We start from the raw sequence: 16,956 nt of genomic DNA on the forward strand, positions 1-16,956 counted from the left end.
CCAGCAATGTGTGTCAGCCCTGACCTGGAGGGATTGCCTCTTCAGGTGAAAGGACAGCTTGGCCTGGAAGGCCCATACAGTCCTTTGCCTCACTCCTGACTATCAGCAAGACCTCAATTGTGTCTGACAGTCTTGTGCTAGTGGCAAGTGTGTGCAAGCTTCCTTCTCCCCACCAACAGCTCACTTCAGAGATCCCCCTGCAGCCAGAAGATGAATGGTAGTGACCAAGGGTTTTTAACTAAACTAGGTCACTTTTGCTTCAGTGATCTAGAGGTGAAAGGCGCCATATATTTCAGCCAATCACTTGAGTTACTCTGTCCAGCAGATCTCATTCTTTCTGATGTTTCATCTATCTTGAGGTACCTGCCACTTGCTCCATAGTAGGTATAGTTCCAGCTGGGTAGCTGTTTACAGAAAACATCCACCTAGCACAGTGCATAGTGTCCACAGTAACAGACCAATTATCTGGTCTGCAAAACTGGGGGCTGGACGTCTTTTCCCACTCTGCCTCTTAATCTGTAGCCTGAGGCAAGTCATTTCACCATTCTGTGCCTTGTTTCCTCCATCTTTAAAATGGAGGATAAGAATACTTACCTTCCCCAAAGAGGGGTTTTGAGGCTTAATTAGTCTGGGCCAAATTCTGCCCTTGGAGACATGCACCTGAGTCCCCTTAACATTGGCAGATGTTACCTCTGAGCATCCAAGGAGAAAAACTGGCCTGTAGCATTTGTCCTGGGACAAAAGATCTCTGGAATGATAAAGGCAGTGGCAGCCTATCTCCTGATGAATTTAGTATCTGCCTCATCTGCAGTTTCTGATGGGGAAAAATGATTCCCTTGTTGGTTTTGTGTTGTTTTTAGAATACAAGTGAACGTGTTCTCTTTAACATCTGACCCAAACACGAGAGGTCTGGACACTGGAAGTGTAAAGAGCCTTGTGCAGCTCAAGTTTGCAAAATAAAGGGGTAAGGGAAGGCACCAACTTCCCTGTGAGACGTGGGTATTTCCGCAGCTTGTTCTTTTTTAGAATGGGGCAATTTTAGTGTTTACATTCATGGTAATTTAGCTCATGGCAGCTGGAACTTCTTTTGTCATCTGTCCATACAAACAGTTGTTAATGATTCTCTGGGAAACCAAGCAAATAGCTGCATTTTAACAAAGTACAAGAATGTTGCTGAGACCTTGTGATCTCTAGCCTGTTGGAGATAGGGATGGAAATATTGTTTAAAAAAGTTAACCGTGTAAACAATTAAAATTGTATCTAGGGCTGTCAAGCAATTACAAAAATTAATTGCGATTAATCATGCGATTAAACAATAGAATACTATTTATTTTAAATATATTTGGATTACATATTTTTGGATTTACATTATTTTCAAATATATTAATTTCAATTACAACACAGAATACAAAGTACAGTGCTCACTTTATATTTTTTATTACAAATATTTTACAGTGTAAAACAACAAAAAATTGTATTTTTCAGTTCACCTCATACAGGTATTGTAGTGCAATCTCTTTATCATGAAAGTTGAACTTAAAAATGTAGAATTGTCTTTTTTTTTTTTTAAAAACATAACCAACCCTACATTCATAAATAAAACATTGTAAAACTTTAGATCCTACAAGTACACTCGGTCCTACTTCTTGGTCAGCCAATCATTCAGACTAACAAGGTTGGTTACAATTTGCAGGAGATAATGCTGCCTGCTTCTTGTTTACAGTGTCACCTGAAAGTGAGAACAGGCATTCGCATGGCACTGTTGTAGCTGGCGTTGCAAGATATTTAAGTACCAGATGCACTAAAGATTCATATGTCCCTTTATGCTTCAACCACCATTCCAGAGGACATGCTTCCATGCTTATGATGGGTTCTGCTTGATAATGATCCAAAGCAGTGTGGACTGACGCATGTTCATTTTCATAATCTGAGTCAGACACTACCAGCAGAAGGTTGATTTTCTTTTTTGGTGGTTCGAATTCTGTAGTTTCTGCATTGGAGTGTTGCTCTTTTAAGACTTCTGAAAGCATGTTCCACACCTCGTCCCTCTCAGATCTTAGAAGACACTTCAGATTCTTAAACCTTGGGTCCAGTGCGACAGCTATCTTTAGAAATCTCACATTGGTACCTTCTATGCATTTTGTGAAATCTGTAGTGAAAGTGTTCTTAAAACGAACATATGCTGGGTCATCATCCGAGAATGCTATAAGATTAAATATATGCAGAATGCGGGTAAAACAGAGCAGGAGACCTACAATTCTCCCCCCAAGGAGTCCAGTCACAAATTTAAATGACGCACTTTTATTTTATATTTTTAACAAGCATCAGCATTGAAGCATGTCCTCTGGAATGGTGGCTGAAGAATGGAAGGGGCATGCGAATGTTTAGCATATCTGGCATGTAAATACTTTGCAACATCGGCTACAAAAGTGCCATGCAAATGCCTGTTCTCACTTTCAGGTGACACTGTAAATAAGAAGCAGGCAGCAGTATCTCCCGTCAATGTAAACAAACTTGTTTGTCTTAGCGATTGGCAGAATAAGAAGTAGGACTGAATGGACTTCGTAGGCACTAAAGTTTTACACTGTTTTGTTTTTGAGTGCAGTTATGTAACCAAAAAAATCTGCATTTGTAAGTTACACTTTCATGACAGAGATTGCACTTCAGTACTTATATGAGGTGAATTGAAAAATATCATTTATTTTGTTTTTTAGTTTTACAGTTCAGATATTTGTAATAAAAATAATATAAAGTGCGCACTGTGTTGTTTGTATTCTGTGTTGTAATTGAAATCAATTTTGAAAATGTGGAAAAAATCCAAAAATATTTAATAAATTTTCAGTTGGTATTGTTATAAGTACGATTAATCATGATTTTTTTTTGAGTTAATCGTGTGAGTTAACTGCGATTTAATTGACACCCCTAATTATATCGTTTAACCGGTTAACTGCTGGGGCTGGGGCTGCTCTGGCTGGCCCTGGGCTGAGGTTGCTCTGGCCAGCACAGCTGGGGTTAATGGCTAGGGCAGTTAATCGATAAGACTAGTGCTTACCGGTTAACTGTTTACTATTTTACATCCCTAGTTGGAGACAGAAGGCATTTGGGAACTCCTGATTCTAACTTGTTACTAAGATGACCCACTAACTGCATCTTGTCTTTTTTCCTGTGACCCACACAGGATCCAAATTCGGGGATGGGGGGGGCAAAATCATAGGCCAGCATTCTTCTACTCCTCTGCCAGCTTCTCCTCCTCCTTGCCCCACTGAGTGGACACTGACCACCTTCAGCAACACTCTCCATCAGGGCACTGCAACCCTAATCCCAGTCAGATGCAGAAGGGAGGCCCCAAAGGCAGGGTTGGGTCGGAGTGGAAGGCCGCCCACACTCACCCCGCAGCCAGGCCAAACCTGAGTGGCACTGCAACCCCATGCACTAGCTCACAACTCCCAGAGCAGGGAGCCAGGCTCACCCCCATGGGACAGGAGCTGCTATGGGGTGAGCACAAGATGGGCTCATTCTCCCATTCTCCTCCACAGCCCCCTGGGGCCTCCTCTCTGAACTGGCAACAATCTTCTTGTGACCCATTGGAGGGTTGTGATCCACCGTGTGGGGAAAAACCGAGAGAGAGGATCTGTTGAAGACTTTAATAAAGTTATTTCATTAAAGTGTCTGAAAAGGACCATTTGAAATAGCATCATGTGCTGCATCTTACCCTGGTAAAGGATGGTCCGGATAATTCTTGCTTTAAAAAAAAAAAAAAGAAATCCCGTCTCCTGTGCTTAAGTGCAATTTTCAAAGTTTAAAACAAATCATTTTTAAACTTTGATCTCCACTGTTAAACTTGTAGTGGAGATGAGTTAATCAAGTAATTATCTTCTACTCTGCCTTGGCAAGAAGCATATCCTGCTAACAGGAGATTCTGGCCAAGGGCCCAGCACCACACCCCACGAGAGCAAATGCGAATCCCAATATGTGCACTTAGTATCAACGCAACGCAATGGCCACATTGCGAACCTGAGTTCGATTCCCAGGCCTCTTCTCATTCCCCAGGTAAGATGTTTTTTTTTCTGAGTGTAAAATGAATGGTTTCTCTAGTGATGTCTAGTCTGGAAAAACCATTCTGAGGGCACCAGATTTGATTTGAGGAAGTTCTATGACCAGTGTTCTACAGGAGGTCAGACTAGATGATCACAATGGTCCCTTTTGGCCTTGGAATCTGTGTCTGTTGGCTTTGCATAGTTCCAGCCATGACTCTATAAATGCCGTTTTCCTTCCTCCCATCATGAGTGGGAGGCTAACCTTCCCCCTGTAGTAGGAGAGGACTCTAGCAAACCATTCAATCTATGATTCTCTGTCCATCTGTCTTTAAAGAATCCAGGCCACAAAAGCAAATGCTTCTCCTAGATCTCTGACTGTGCTATGGCAAGGACGCTGCTGGAGGAGGTTCCTATCAACAGGTTGACGTCTCGGGGATGCAGTTTGTGGTGGGGAAGGGGAGGAATTACACAGTGTGAGGAAGAGGATGGGGGACACTGACCTTGCCAGGTACTGATCATCCTGTTTCCTCATACTTTCCTCTCCCTGTTCCTCAGCAGCCAATCAATCAGTCTCTAATTTGATGACACTGAGTCAAAAAATGGCAGCCAACCTTACCAGCTGAACTTGAAAGCAGAAAGATGCAGCTGTTGGTAGGATGAACAGATATTCAGAAAGGCACCAGATTCAGTACCCTTTCCCATCTTTTAGAATGTCCCCTGAAACTATACTGTATCCCCTGTGTACTGAAACTGCCTCCATTCTGCTTCTCTCTGTGTCCCACTCAGCTCTATAATGTGCCACGTTCTTTTAATCAAGAAGGTGATTTTTCTTAAAGTGACGCTGAGAATTTCTGGAAAGGGAGACTCCTTTTCTGTTCAGCTTCATTGCTGAGTTTAATACTATATTAAGAGTAATTATTAGTCTCAAATCGGGAAGTCACTCTGCACGGCCCTAGCTTGTGCTGCAGATAACAAAAGCCACTTTCATTGCTCATTTCTGCCCCAATAGGCATCTGACTCTGTAGCTCAGTTGTAGATTTCCTTCCCTCTCTGATTGCTCTGAGGGGGTGCACCTGGGTGTCCCTGAGCACATCCGATTTCTTAGTTGCTGAATGTTTAAAAGGAAACACAACCAGCTCTAAGCTCTATTGTCTGAGTGACTGGAGGAAAAATGCAGAATCCTGGTAAGGGTTCAGCAGCTTTGAACAATGATTTGTCTTCAGATGAAATGGAAAGCAAAGGTGCTGCCTGCTTGTGGTGGCTGAAGATAATGGTACTTCTAGCAAGAGTGGGGGTGATACCTCTGTCTTGGCCAGGTTACAAATTAGGTATTGGGTTACTATATCTTGCATGGTTAAAACTCCCTGTGCAGTTTAATTTGTAGCTCATCTTCATTTCCTGTTCTAAACTGTAGCACAGTGTTGCTGTGTGCTGTTAAATACGTGCTGTGTCCCATCCCAGAGGTGGTAGCATTTCACTGAAAGGTGAAGAACTCTTCTCTTGCTTTGCCTTTTAATTTCCTTTGTAAGAAAGACAAGGTGGGTGAGGTGGTAAGACCAACTTGTGTTGGTGAGAGAGAAGCTTTCGCGCTTACACAGAGTTCTTCTTTAGGTCTGGGAAATGTATTCAGGGTGTCACAGCTAAATACAAGGTGGAACAGATCGTTTAGCATAAGCAGTTAACACCTTTCAAGGGACCATTCAAGGTGAAGTAGCCTGTTAACACCTCTCCAGTGATGGGGGACAGGAGTTGTAATAAACCATAAATCCAGTGACCGTTCAATCCATGATTTTTAGTGTCTAGCAAAGTTATGGATTTGCTTAAATTTCCCAGACCTAAATAAGAGCTCTGTGTACGCTCCAAAGCTTGTCTCTCTCATCAACACAAGTTGGTCTTATTATCTCACCCACCTTGTCTCTCTAATCTCCTGGGACTTACGCGACTACAACAACACTGCATACAGTTTCTTTGTAAAGCACTTTGGTATCCTGAAATGTAGGGGCAGAATTTCAGCTGATTTAAATGCCCTATTTCTATTGACTTCAATAGAGCTATGCTGATTTACATCACGTAGCCTGCAATTATTTTAAATGTCCACGTGGTGGCATCATAAGGGAATAACAATGTAATGCTACAGTAAGCCCCAGCCAGGGTTGGGGCCCAATGGTGCTAAGTGCCATAGACACACAGAGCGAAAGGGGCTGTGATTCTTATTCTAATTTGCTTCTTGCTAATATCTCCTATATAAGGTCTCCAGACATCTTTAGTTATAACACCCTGTAGTCCAGGGTCATCACTTTCTGAATCATTCACCTTTTAATCTGATACCTTCTAGTTTGGTCTCTGCCCAAAGGCAATTTTTTAAAGTTTTGTTTTTTTTTTAAGTTTGATCAGAATGCCTTCAGGCCAGGGCATGAGAGTTCAACAGTGGAGCAAGAATACGTAAACCCACAGAGGAGCTTGGAAAGTATGTGCACTGATTAACTCCAGACTTCTGTTTTTCCTAGACAATTAAATGCAAAGGCCCCTAGAATTAGGGTTGTGAGATCAAGGGCCCAGGAATAAGTGAACTTGGCTGTGTTGTACATAGGCTGATGTCAGTTATTCTTTTCCTCATGAAATGTAAACTTTAAAGTGTTGTGTTCTAACAACATAACATTAAGGTTTACATTTAATCTATTTTTTAAAGGTAGTAATGTGCTGAATAGCACCCCCCCACCACACACTCCCCATAGTCAGATTAAGAGGGGTATCAAAACAGATTATTAAAGTGACTTGCAAAAGGTGACAAGATGGAGTTCATCTTGCCCATTAATTCTGACTGTATTTAAAGGTTGGTATCTTCCTTTGAAACAGAAGACAAGAAGGGTTAAAGAGCTTAAATTGGAAATTGACAGATCCTAAGATCCTCCCACAGCAGTACAGAGGGTTTGCCCTGGCCTCTGGTTGCACTCCTTACTCCTGGGGGAATTCCGCACCACTGCACAATGCAGAATTTTGCAGAAATTAATGTTGTGTGCACAGAATTTTCTTTCTCTTCCCCCCCCCCCCCCAGTAATGGGCTGCAGTGCTGCTAGCTGCCACTAGGGGCTGCTGGACCCAGCAGAGCCCAGCTCACAAATAAAAGACAGGGCAGTGGGAGGGAACTGGAGGGTTCCAGTCAGCTGCAGTTCCCAGCAAGCCCTGAAGGAAGGAGGCAGCGGTGCACAGGAAACTGTGCAAGCCCAGGACCCAGCATCAGACTGTTTATCCCTCTGGATCCCTGTGCTCTAGGGGTAGAAGGTGTGAATGCCTGGGCCAGGCCGGGGCGCCCACAGCTGGCATATTGGGGGGTAGGCAGTGTATCTGTCAGGGCGGGGGGCTTGCAACTGGGCTCTGGAGGGGAGAGGGTGTGAGTGTCTAGGCGGGGTGGAGGGGGGGTTGCAGCAGGGCTCTGCGAGGGGGGGGTGAGTGTCTGGGCTCAGGTGGGACATGGCTGGGCTCTGGGGGGAGAAGAGGTGCCTGGCCCATCTGGCTGGACTCTGGGGGGCGACGGGGGGGGGTAGAGAAATAGGAACTGTGTTGTTTTAGGGGTTTCTTTAACTCTCTACTCCTGGGGAAAATTTTGTCTGTATTGTTACAGGTATTCGAAATAAAGTACCGAAATAATTGAAACTGGCATGATTATATAGTGTTATTTTGCCAATAAATTTTGCAGAATCTTTAATTTTTTGGCGCAGAATTCCCCCAGGAATAACACCTGGTGTAAATTCCCTCTCAAAAAGCCCTATTGCAAGTCTAGTTAAACTTTTGTTCTTAAAAGATACCTCGACAAAAAAATCCGTGTCCCTTGATGGAATCTTTGAGTCCGAATCACTTCCTGAAACACACAAACTTGAACTCTTATTTTTAAAAGTAATGTAGTAACACATTAAACTCTCCCTCCTGTTTCTGCTTTTGCTGCAGAGGTTGGTTACTTTAATATCCCTTCTTCCTGCAGGAGCGCTTTCTCTTTGGATGAGGAGTGTTAGCTCCATGCATGTGATGCAGAGCACCAGGGGGACAGACTTGCTTCGGTGGTCTTGCTACGTGGCTTGTATGGTTGCTTGGTTGTTGCCCTTGTGGCTTTGCTACGTGGAATCTGGGAAGCGGTGGCAGTAGCTCTGGTCTCACCATGGTGATGGCATCTCTTGCAGGCTGCTGGAAGCAGATTCCAAGTCCATGCGCTCCATGAATGGCTCCCGCAGGAACAGCGGCTCCTCCTTAGTCTCCAGCTCCTCAGCCTCCTCAAACCTGAGCCACCTCGAGGAGGACACCTGGATCCTATGGGGGAGGATTGTCAATGAATGGGATGAATGGCGGAAGAAGAAAGAGAAACTGCTGAAGGTGAGGAAAGAGGGCAGGTTAGCGAGAAATTGAGAGGCTGATAGCACAGACATCCCCCACTCCCCATGCTCATTCCCAACAAAATCTGAGATTCTTTTCAGGATCAAAGGTGGTTTGATTTCCTCTGTGGCTCTAACCCTGTCCTAGGACTTGCCACAAACATTCTTTCTCTACTCACCCCCATGTCTATCCATCTCAATCACAAGTGAGAAAGGATGGGCCCTCTTCAGAGCCCTCTGCAGCATCCCAAACCCTTGCCAGCAAGTGCATCAGCACAAGCTCATGCAGAGGATTGAACCCCACTCACCCCTTGTGGCACAAAGAGGGTTCCACACAAAATACCAGGATTTTGGAACGTTCTCCCATGCTGGCTCATGATCTGCCATACCTTGCTTTTCACCAGGAGCTTATACGGAAAGGAATCCCACACCACTTCCGAGCCATTGTATGGCAGCTTCTATGCAGTGCCACAGATATGCCTGTCAAGAACCAGTATTCAGAGCTGCTGAAGATGTCTTCCCCCTGCGAGAAGCTGATCCGGAGGGACATAGCCCGCACATATCCTGAGCATGAGTTCTTCAAGGGACAGGACAGCCTAGGCCAAGAGGTCCTTTTCAATGTCATGAAGGTAAGAAGGAACCACCTGTAATGGTCACGTTGGAGGGCAGTATCTAGCATATGAGCAGATTGTGTATGTGAGCCATGGCAGCACATGATGCAAGCACTGCACTCTCTGAGTGAGCGTACAGTCAGAAAAGTGACTCAGTGGAAGCTACATAAGTTCCATTTCACGGTCTTGAATGACAGGTCTGTGACAGAGTAAACTCTCATATGGGGCGAGAGGGGGCGTGAAAACCCCAAGCCCTGTAAGAAGCACGTCTTACCAGGAAGTAATCTGAAGAGAGTTTGTGCCTACCTCAAGTTAGGGTGTGATCCAGCTGATTTCACTCACTGTTAGAACAGGGGAGGGAGCCTTGGCTATTAGTAGTCTTTAGCAAAGCATGCTGGGAGTCAGGAGTCTGGGCCCTAAAAAGTACAGGTACTTCCTAGTCAGGAGGAGGGAGAGCCCGCGTCAGAAAAAGGGCTGCTTGCTAAGGGAATGCTCAGAGGAATAATACCAGGCAGCCCAGGCACCAACTTTCCTCGGCGCCGCCGGTGGGTGCTCGCACCCCCCTGACTCAGCCCCCTTCCTGCTCCCTTGGACTCCTCCCCAAATTCCTGCCCCAGCCCTGCCTCTTCGCCCAGCGTGCTGTATTTCCCCTTTCCCTCCCAGTGCTTACCGCCCAAAACAGCTGTTTTGCAGCACAAGAGCTGGGAGCCAGGGGGAGAAGCGGAGCTGCGGCACGCTCAGGGGAGGAGGCAGAGGTGAGCTGGGATGGGGAGCTGCCGGTGGGTGCTCCAGCCCCGGAGCACCCACGGAGTCAGCGCCTATGCCAGGCAGGGGATGCTATCTGAAGGATCTGGGAAGATTAAACCTGTGGGTATGTACAAAATAAGGGGTTGGAGAGGTTCTCTTGCGTGAAGCCTGTATTGACTGTGTACCAAAGATGTTGGGGCATGATATTACTAAATACTTCAAGGGGACTAGGCTACAGAACATTCTCCAGAGAGTATCTGTTAGGGGGCTTTTTCCTTCACCTACTTACTTCCCTGGTCCTTCTCGCAGATAACAGAGAGCAACAATACCCAGAGTCCAAAGGTGCAAACAATTCGATGTTTATTGGGGTGAACTTCCAGCAAGCATGATTCCAGTTTCCTTCCTTAGTGTCCCCCTTCCCAGCTCTGACACCACAGAGCCTTACACCTGTGTCCCTGCTCCCATTCCTGCCCTTAGCCAAACAGGATTCCAATTTCCCCACCTCCATTTCCTGTTCCCATTTCCCCCACCCACCCACCCACTTCCTGATTGACTGCAGACTATATATGAAACTTGAGTTCTGCTTAGCTATACCTTAACCAATCATTTTACTGAAATTAACTAACCAATCCTAACATATTGTAACATGATTATTTAACCAGTTATATCCCACCACCTTAATTAGTTTACATCCAGCAAAATTAATTATACAGCAGACAGAAACAATCACAGAACCAGACAGAGATTATACAGACAAACAATGGGGAAATGGGAACTACAGTGATAGAACAAACACAGAAATAAATTTTAGTCTCTAAGGTGCCACAAGTACTCCTTTTCTTTTTGTGAATACAGACTAACACGGCTGCTACTCTGAAAACAGAAATGAGGATTTCACATCCCAGCTATTGATAAGTGAGTTCTTGCCAGACAGGATGCTATCAAACTAAGTTTCCTTTTACATCTTCTAGGCCCTTCCCTTTCTCTTGAGGTGATAGGCATTATCAGGACAGGATTGTGTTCCTAACAGCCCAATAACACCTTATTTCAATGTGACTAGTTTGGAATGTGAGGAGGTGACTGGTCGCTTCCCAACTTATGACTGCTTCTGCTGCTTAGCCAAAGGCCTTAGCCTAAGAACAGGGCCTCAGATTGTCACAGTAAGAGAAGGACCTTACACTGGCAGACAGTGATTTTGATTCTTTCTTTTATACGTCTATAACTAGCCAAGTGATAAGAATACACCTAAATTCTTAGAGTCTAGGCCTTTACAGACGGGCCTGAATATCTATATCCTAACAGTATCCTCCTCCATCTGTCTTCCCCATCATTTTCATTATGTCCTGACCCATCACTGAGAAGCTGGTGACAACTTCAGCCAGGGAACTCTCTTCCTCCCGCCCCTCATATCATCCCCAATGATGATGTCTGACAGGATGAGGAAGACTAATACCCAGATCGTTCTGCTGTAACTTTATGGGTCTTGCAGGTCTAACAGGAACCTGAGTAACTTGTCAGTTTCATCTGACTTAGGGAGATGGTGTAAGAAGGGACCATGTATACCAAGTTGTTCTTCTAGCTGTAAAGGCGTATTAAATGAAAACACCCTATCAACTGCAAATCACTGCAGCATGCTTTCCCCTTAAAACACGGAGTGTGTTTTTTGCCTGTCAAATAAGGAAAATGGGCTTAGAAAGAGGGGGGCTAATAAAGCACCTGAGAAATGAGAGACAATTTCCCTTTAAGGTCTCATTGCAATCTCAGGACCTTTGCCACAGCCTGGGTGTCAATTCTTATCTCTTGTTGCATAAATACAGTGGAGAGCTGTATACAGTGGTTTAAAGCTCTTCAATTTTCTCTGGTGAAATTATGCTTTTGGTGATACATCAGCAAAGTGTCTCAATTATTAAACAATGGATGAAAGCACATTCCTCTGGAATGTAAAGGTGTTGGAGTTTGAAGTCTTCTAAAGCACTTTGAGATCTATGATGAAAAGTGCTGTGTAAGAGCTAGATATTGTCTCACCAAGAACAGGTACGCCCCATGGGCAGCCACCATACAAACTTCCCCTGCCAATATGCTGCCTTGTTCTAGAAAGACTCTCAAAGGACTTCAGGGTTCTCCAGTCTCCATAGCTCATTCAGTGGTTGGCTCCGAGGCTCCCAATCAGAAGGCCGATTGCAATGATGGTTTCTGGGTGCTCGGTAGTCTACGACAAACCAGTTGAGCCCACAAACTCATTTCATGTGGCCTCGACACCAATCTGAGACTTCTGTGGAAACATCAGAGTCCTGAAGTAGCCAATCCAGCTATTGGAGAGCAAGCTGGATTATGCGTCAACAGTATTGTTTGGTAAATTCCAACTGTAAAATCTCTGTTACTGGGGCCGAGGGTGGAGGCAGGGAGAACCCACTTGAATATGACCTCCCAGTGAGAGTTTGCAAGCACTGGTGGTTACAGAAATCTTAATAAACTTAGTGCTGGGAATTGAGCAGTTGTGATCTGGGAGCCCTTGAGGGACAATAAATACAGCATCTCACATTTATAATGTACCCTCTTCTTTCTGTTTTTTAGTAGCCATTTCTTTCAGCCCTACCTCCCAGTGGCTGCCTTGCATTAGTGGTATCACAAATTTCAGAGTAACAGCCGTGTTAGTCTGTATTCGCAAAAAGAAAAGGAGTACTTGTGGCACCTTAGAGTCTAACCAATTTATTTGTAGCTCACGAAAGCTTATGCTCAAATAAATTGGTTAGTCTCTAAGGTGCTACAAGTCCTCCTTTTCTTTTTGGTATCACAAATGACACCTTGGTCACAAACATACTGACCATCACCAGGGGGCATCTTAGATATGCTAGTAATATAAAGCTTTGTCTCCATGTGCATTTCACAGCGATTCTCTTCAGCTTTCCGGTTGAGAGTTGGACTTTGAGCTGCTTTGCTATGCAGGCAGGTTTCTTCCCTTATTGGGACATAACTCCTCATTCTCATCAGTGGCTGTTAGGGGCCTGGCTTAGGGAGAGAACGGAATCCTTTAAACGTTAGTGGGATCTAATCTCTGATTATGGCCTTCAGTTTGTATGTTCTTTTCTATTTAGTTTTTCTTATCTCTGAATAAATGTTCTGGGAAAGGCACAGATTGTCCCCACCCTCCCATTGAAGTTTTCTGTGGATTTAATTTAAATTTGTAGTGATAACTTCATTACATTCCAAGAAATCAATTTTTATGCACTTGCAGAGAGAGATGAGCGAGACCTATTTGTGCTATGGTTCTGTGGCTGGAATCTCATTGGAATAAATATGGCTGCAGTGAGGGCATTTTAGACTCTGTTACGTGTCCCATGTGTGTTTGGCAAGTGCACTCTTTCTACCTAAAAGCGGCAAAGAGTCCTGTGGCACCTTATAGACTAACAGACGTATTGGAGCATAAGCCTTCGTGGGTAAATACCCACTACGTCGGATGCTTTCTACCTAGTTGCTTTTCTGACAGTAACTGGATGTTGATTTAAGTTCTGTTTCTTATCAGACCCTGCTGTAGACACAAATGTAGCTTTGTGGTATTTAAAGCACTACATTTGCTGGCTGCAATCCTGGGGCACAGGAGAGCACATTGTAGGCATAATATCATCTAAGATATGTTTCTCTGCATGTGGGTGGGGGGGGCAGGGTGGGTTGCATAGAAATACTTAAGCTACTTCCTGGTCCTAAAACGAAGTATCCTTTTCCAAGTTTCTTCCTCTGATCTCCAACCCCAATGACCCTTGGTTTTGTTGCCTTACTCCTTGCCCTTTTGTTCTCTTCTAAGTAATTATCACTTGTGTCTCAGTATGTTCCGTCAGAGCTCTGTAGCTCCCCTGCAGGACTCTAGAGATGGTATCCCTGTCTGCATCACACTCAAGCACTCTCTCTTCCAGGCCTATTCCCTAGTGGACCGTGAGGTTGGATATTGTCAGGGCAGCGCATTCATCGTGGGATTGCTGCTAATGCAGGTTGGTATGAGTGGAGATCATATAACAGGAGAATATGCAGCATCGGTCCCACCAAAATTGCTAGCCCAAAGCTCTTCCCAGTTCAGTTAATTGCTGTGGAAATGCCACAGGATCTTTAACTTCCCCCTGAGACTTGGCAGAAGGGACTTGGTTTAATGGCTCACTCAAAGGACCCCTGATGCTTACTGCACTGTCAGTACAAATGCAAATCCGGGGACCAGAGTTAGTGACCTTCTGGACTGTGAATGCAGCCAGCTTGAGCTGTGCTGACTTGTTTCTGGTTTTCTGCCATTTCTGGAACGTGTCCTCGCTTGGGTGCTGGAGTGCCTTTTTTAGGGAACAGGAATTTTCCATTGACATTGAGCATAAAATATGGCATCCTTCCTGCATTTGTGTAACAAAGCAAAGCCTTTTAAAAGCCCAAATCCACTACCTCGCCCTGTGAAACACCGTGGAGGGTTTTAAGGAGGGACTTTTAAAGGTGAAAAGCTAATACAGTACTTGTTTTGTCATGAACCGGTGCTGGAAATGCCTCTCAAACACTTCACAGGTGAATCGACACACTTGCATCTGGCCAGGAATTTAGATGTTTCCTCTCATAATCAGCAAACCACTTGGAAAATGTTTTGAATATTCCTTTGTTTCCTCATCGCCTGTTTTGACCCTTACCTCACACCAGTGATCCCTAAAACCAGGAATGAAAGGAAGTGGGGGGAGAAAAGTCATTGGGCCTCCCCTTTACCTTTTTAGAACCTCTCTAGATCAGACTAATCTGTTCGTAAAGTCCAGCATAAATTTATGGTACGCTCTGTACAAATGACATGTAAAATCAATACAGACCTACTGGGGAGAAGAGGGCCCAGCATGGCAAGGTACTATTCAGTTTGCGAGTGGGATTACATTCTCCGCTGGGAATGTGTTTTATCTGAGCAGTCGCTGGCCACTCTATTTTCCTGCTGCTTCCATGTGATCGCTGCCCAGAAGTGTCAGGAATCAAACCCAAATGTAAAGCATTGTTCTATGTAAAGCTGCTCCACCTCTTGTAACAAGTGTTTGTATGATCTACGTTAGAGCATCGTTCTGGGTCAGTTCTGTGCCAGGTTCTGTTGAGGGACTAATGTGGGATTTGTCTCGTTTTGAACCTGTAGATGCCTGAAGAAGAGGCTTTCTGTGTATTTGTGCGACTGATGCAGGAATATCGATTACGAGAGCTATTCAAACCCAGCATGGCCGAGCTAGGCCTCTGCATCTACCAGTTTGAGTACATGCTGCAGGTAAATACAGTGAGGAGACCAGGGTGATAGTAGCTTAGACAATGAGACCATGTGATCCAGAGTAGTAGCAGGCTAACTATGAGGAACTGGCCAGTGGTTTCTTTGTGCACATAATGGTCTGTGAATCCAAGCTGGAGAAGTCTGGCTCCTTTCTAGATTCCCCTGGGAATGTCAGAGAAGACCAGAGCGGCTAATGGAATTGGTTCCGGCAATAAAGTCCTTAGCTCTGATTGTTCAGAGCCTCCTCTGGCCAAGAGCATCCCATATCCCAGAGGGGATGGCGGAACCCAGTTGGCTGTAATTAGCAGGCATTTTACTACTGCTGCTGTGTCTTTCTCATATTCAGGAGCAGCTGCCTGAGCTGAACATCCACTTCCGCTCCCAGAGTTTCCTCACCTCCATGTACTCCTCATCCTGGTTTCTCACACTCTTCCTCACAACCTTCCCTCTGCCTGTGGCCACCCGAGTGTTTGACATCTTCATGTATGAGGTAAAGTGCTTCATACCAGGATGACTGGGGGCATGATCATGGGCTCAGAGGGATTTCTGATACTCAGTGGGAGCAGCTGCTTTTCTCAGTGCAGTGTTCAAAGGCAATGATGCCAGCGTCTGGGATGGATTAATTGAGAACAAGATAAATCATTTTTAAAAAACACAGCTGAATTTTCTACTTGAATAGAAGGACCTCGTTCGATCTTGCTTGGGCTGGCTTGTAAAATAAGAAAGGAGTTTCCTGGCTACACAGTGCTTCAAGTGTTTTAAAACCCTGTGTCCTGGTTTTCCTTTTTTCCAATGACACTGAGCATCCCAAACTCCCATTGAATCTTTCATTCCTGGGTGACTAGATGAGATTACGCTGAAAATCAGCAATGATTAGCCCTGATGGACTAGCAAGGGGAACAGCTTAGTGGCAGGAGCCCTATACAGGTTATAAGGTGAGTCTCATCTTACGCGCATTTAACATGCGCAAATTCAGCTTTGCGCGGTAGGCAAATACAAAAAAAACAAAAGAGAAAATACTATAAATACTAGTAAATATTAAATACTATACCTGTAGTGCGGGCGATTCCACCTGCCATTACACTCAAAGTAATTTTGACTGTACGCAATTTTCACTTTACTTGCTGACCGTGGAACGTAACCCCAGCATAAGTTGAGGCTCGTCTGTACTGCACTTCACCCCTCCCCACTGAGTCTGGCCATGTTAGCAGAAGTATCCTTGGGCCATTAGCTGTTGTGTCTGTAAATTGGAGTCATTTCTATGTTAGCGGTGGCTAAACTGCAACACATGGAGTTCTGGGGAGACAAGTCCTAGTCAAAAAGAAAAGGAGGACTTGTGGCACCTTAGAGACTATCAGATTTATTTGAGCATAAGCTTTCGTGAGCTACAGCTCACTTCATCGGATGCATTCAGTGGAAAATACCGTGGGGAGATTTATATGCACAGAGAACATGAAACAATGGGTGTCACCATACACACTGTAATGAGTGATCACTTACGGTGAGCTATTACCAGTGGGGGGTGGGGAGGGAACCTTTTGTAGTGATAATCAAGGTGGGCCATTTCCAGCAGTTGACAAGAACGTCTGAGGAACAGTGGGGGGTGGGTGGGGAGAATAAACCAGGGGAAATAGTTTTACTTTGCGTAATGACCCATCCACTCCCAATCTCTATTCAAGCCTAAGTTAATTGTATCCAGTTTGCAAATTAATTCCAATTCAGCAGTCTCTCGTTGGAGTACGTTTTTGAAGTTTTTTTGTTGAAGAATTGCCACTTTTAGGTCTGTAATCGAGTGACCAAAGAGATTGAAGTGTTCTCCGACTGGTTTTTGAATGTTATAATTCTTGACGTCTGATTTGTGTCCATTTATTGTTTTACGTAGAGACTGTCCAGTTTGACCAATGTACATGGCAGAGGGGCATTGCTGGCACATGATG

At 44.6% G+C, this 16,956-nt stretch overlaps 1 protein-coding gene across 5 annotated transcripts in view; it reads left to right on the plus strand.

Annotated features, from left to right (window-relative positions):
* EVI5L (ecotropic viral integration site 5 like) overlaps positions 1-16,956 on the plus strand; it is an 82,537-nt gene that overhangs the window by 14,212 nt on the left and 51,369 nt on the right. For all 5 annotated transcript variants that reach the window (XM_084610167.1, XM_084610166.1, XM_084610169.1 and 2 more), the window contains 5 exons: positions 8,213-8,402; positions 8,806-9,030; positions 13,671-13,745; positions 14,894-15,019; positions 15,366-15,509. In XM_084610167.1, the coding sequence (XP_084466293.1) occupies positions 8,213-8,402; positions 8,806-9,030; positions 13,671-13,745; positions 14,894-15,019; positions 15,366-15,509 (760 nt within the window). The remainder of the gene's footprint in view (positions 1-8,212; positions 8,403-8,805; positions 9,031-13,670; positions 13,746-14,893; positions 15,020-15,365; positions 15,510-16,956) is intronic.

Source organism: Lepidochelys olivacea (assembly GCF_965140295.1).
Source record: "Lepidochelys olivacea isolate rLepOli2 genome assembly, chromosome: 20".
NCBI lineage: Eukaryota > Metazoa > Chordata > Testudines > Cheloniidae > Lepidochelys > Lepidochelys olivacea.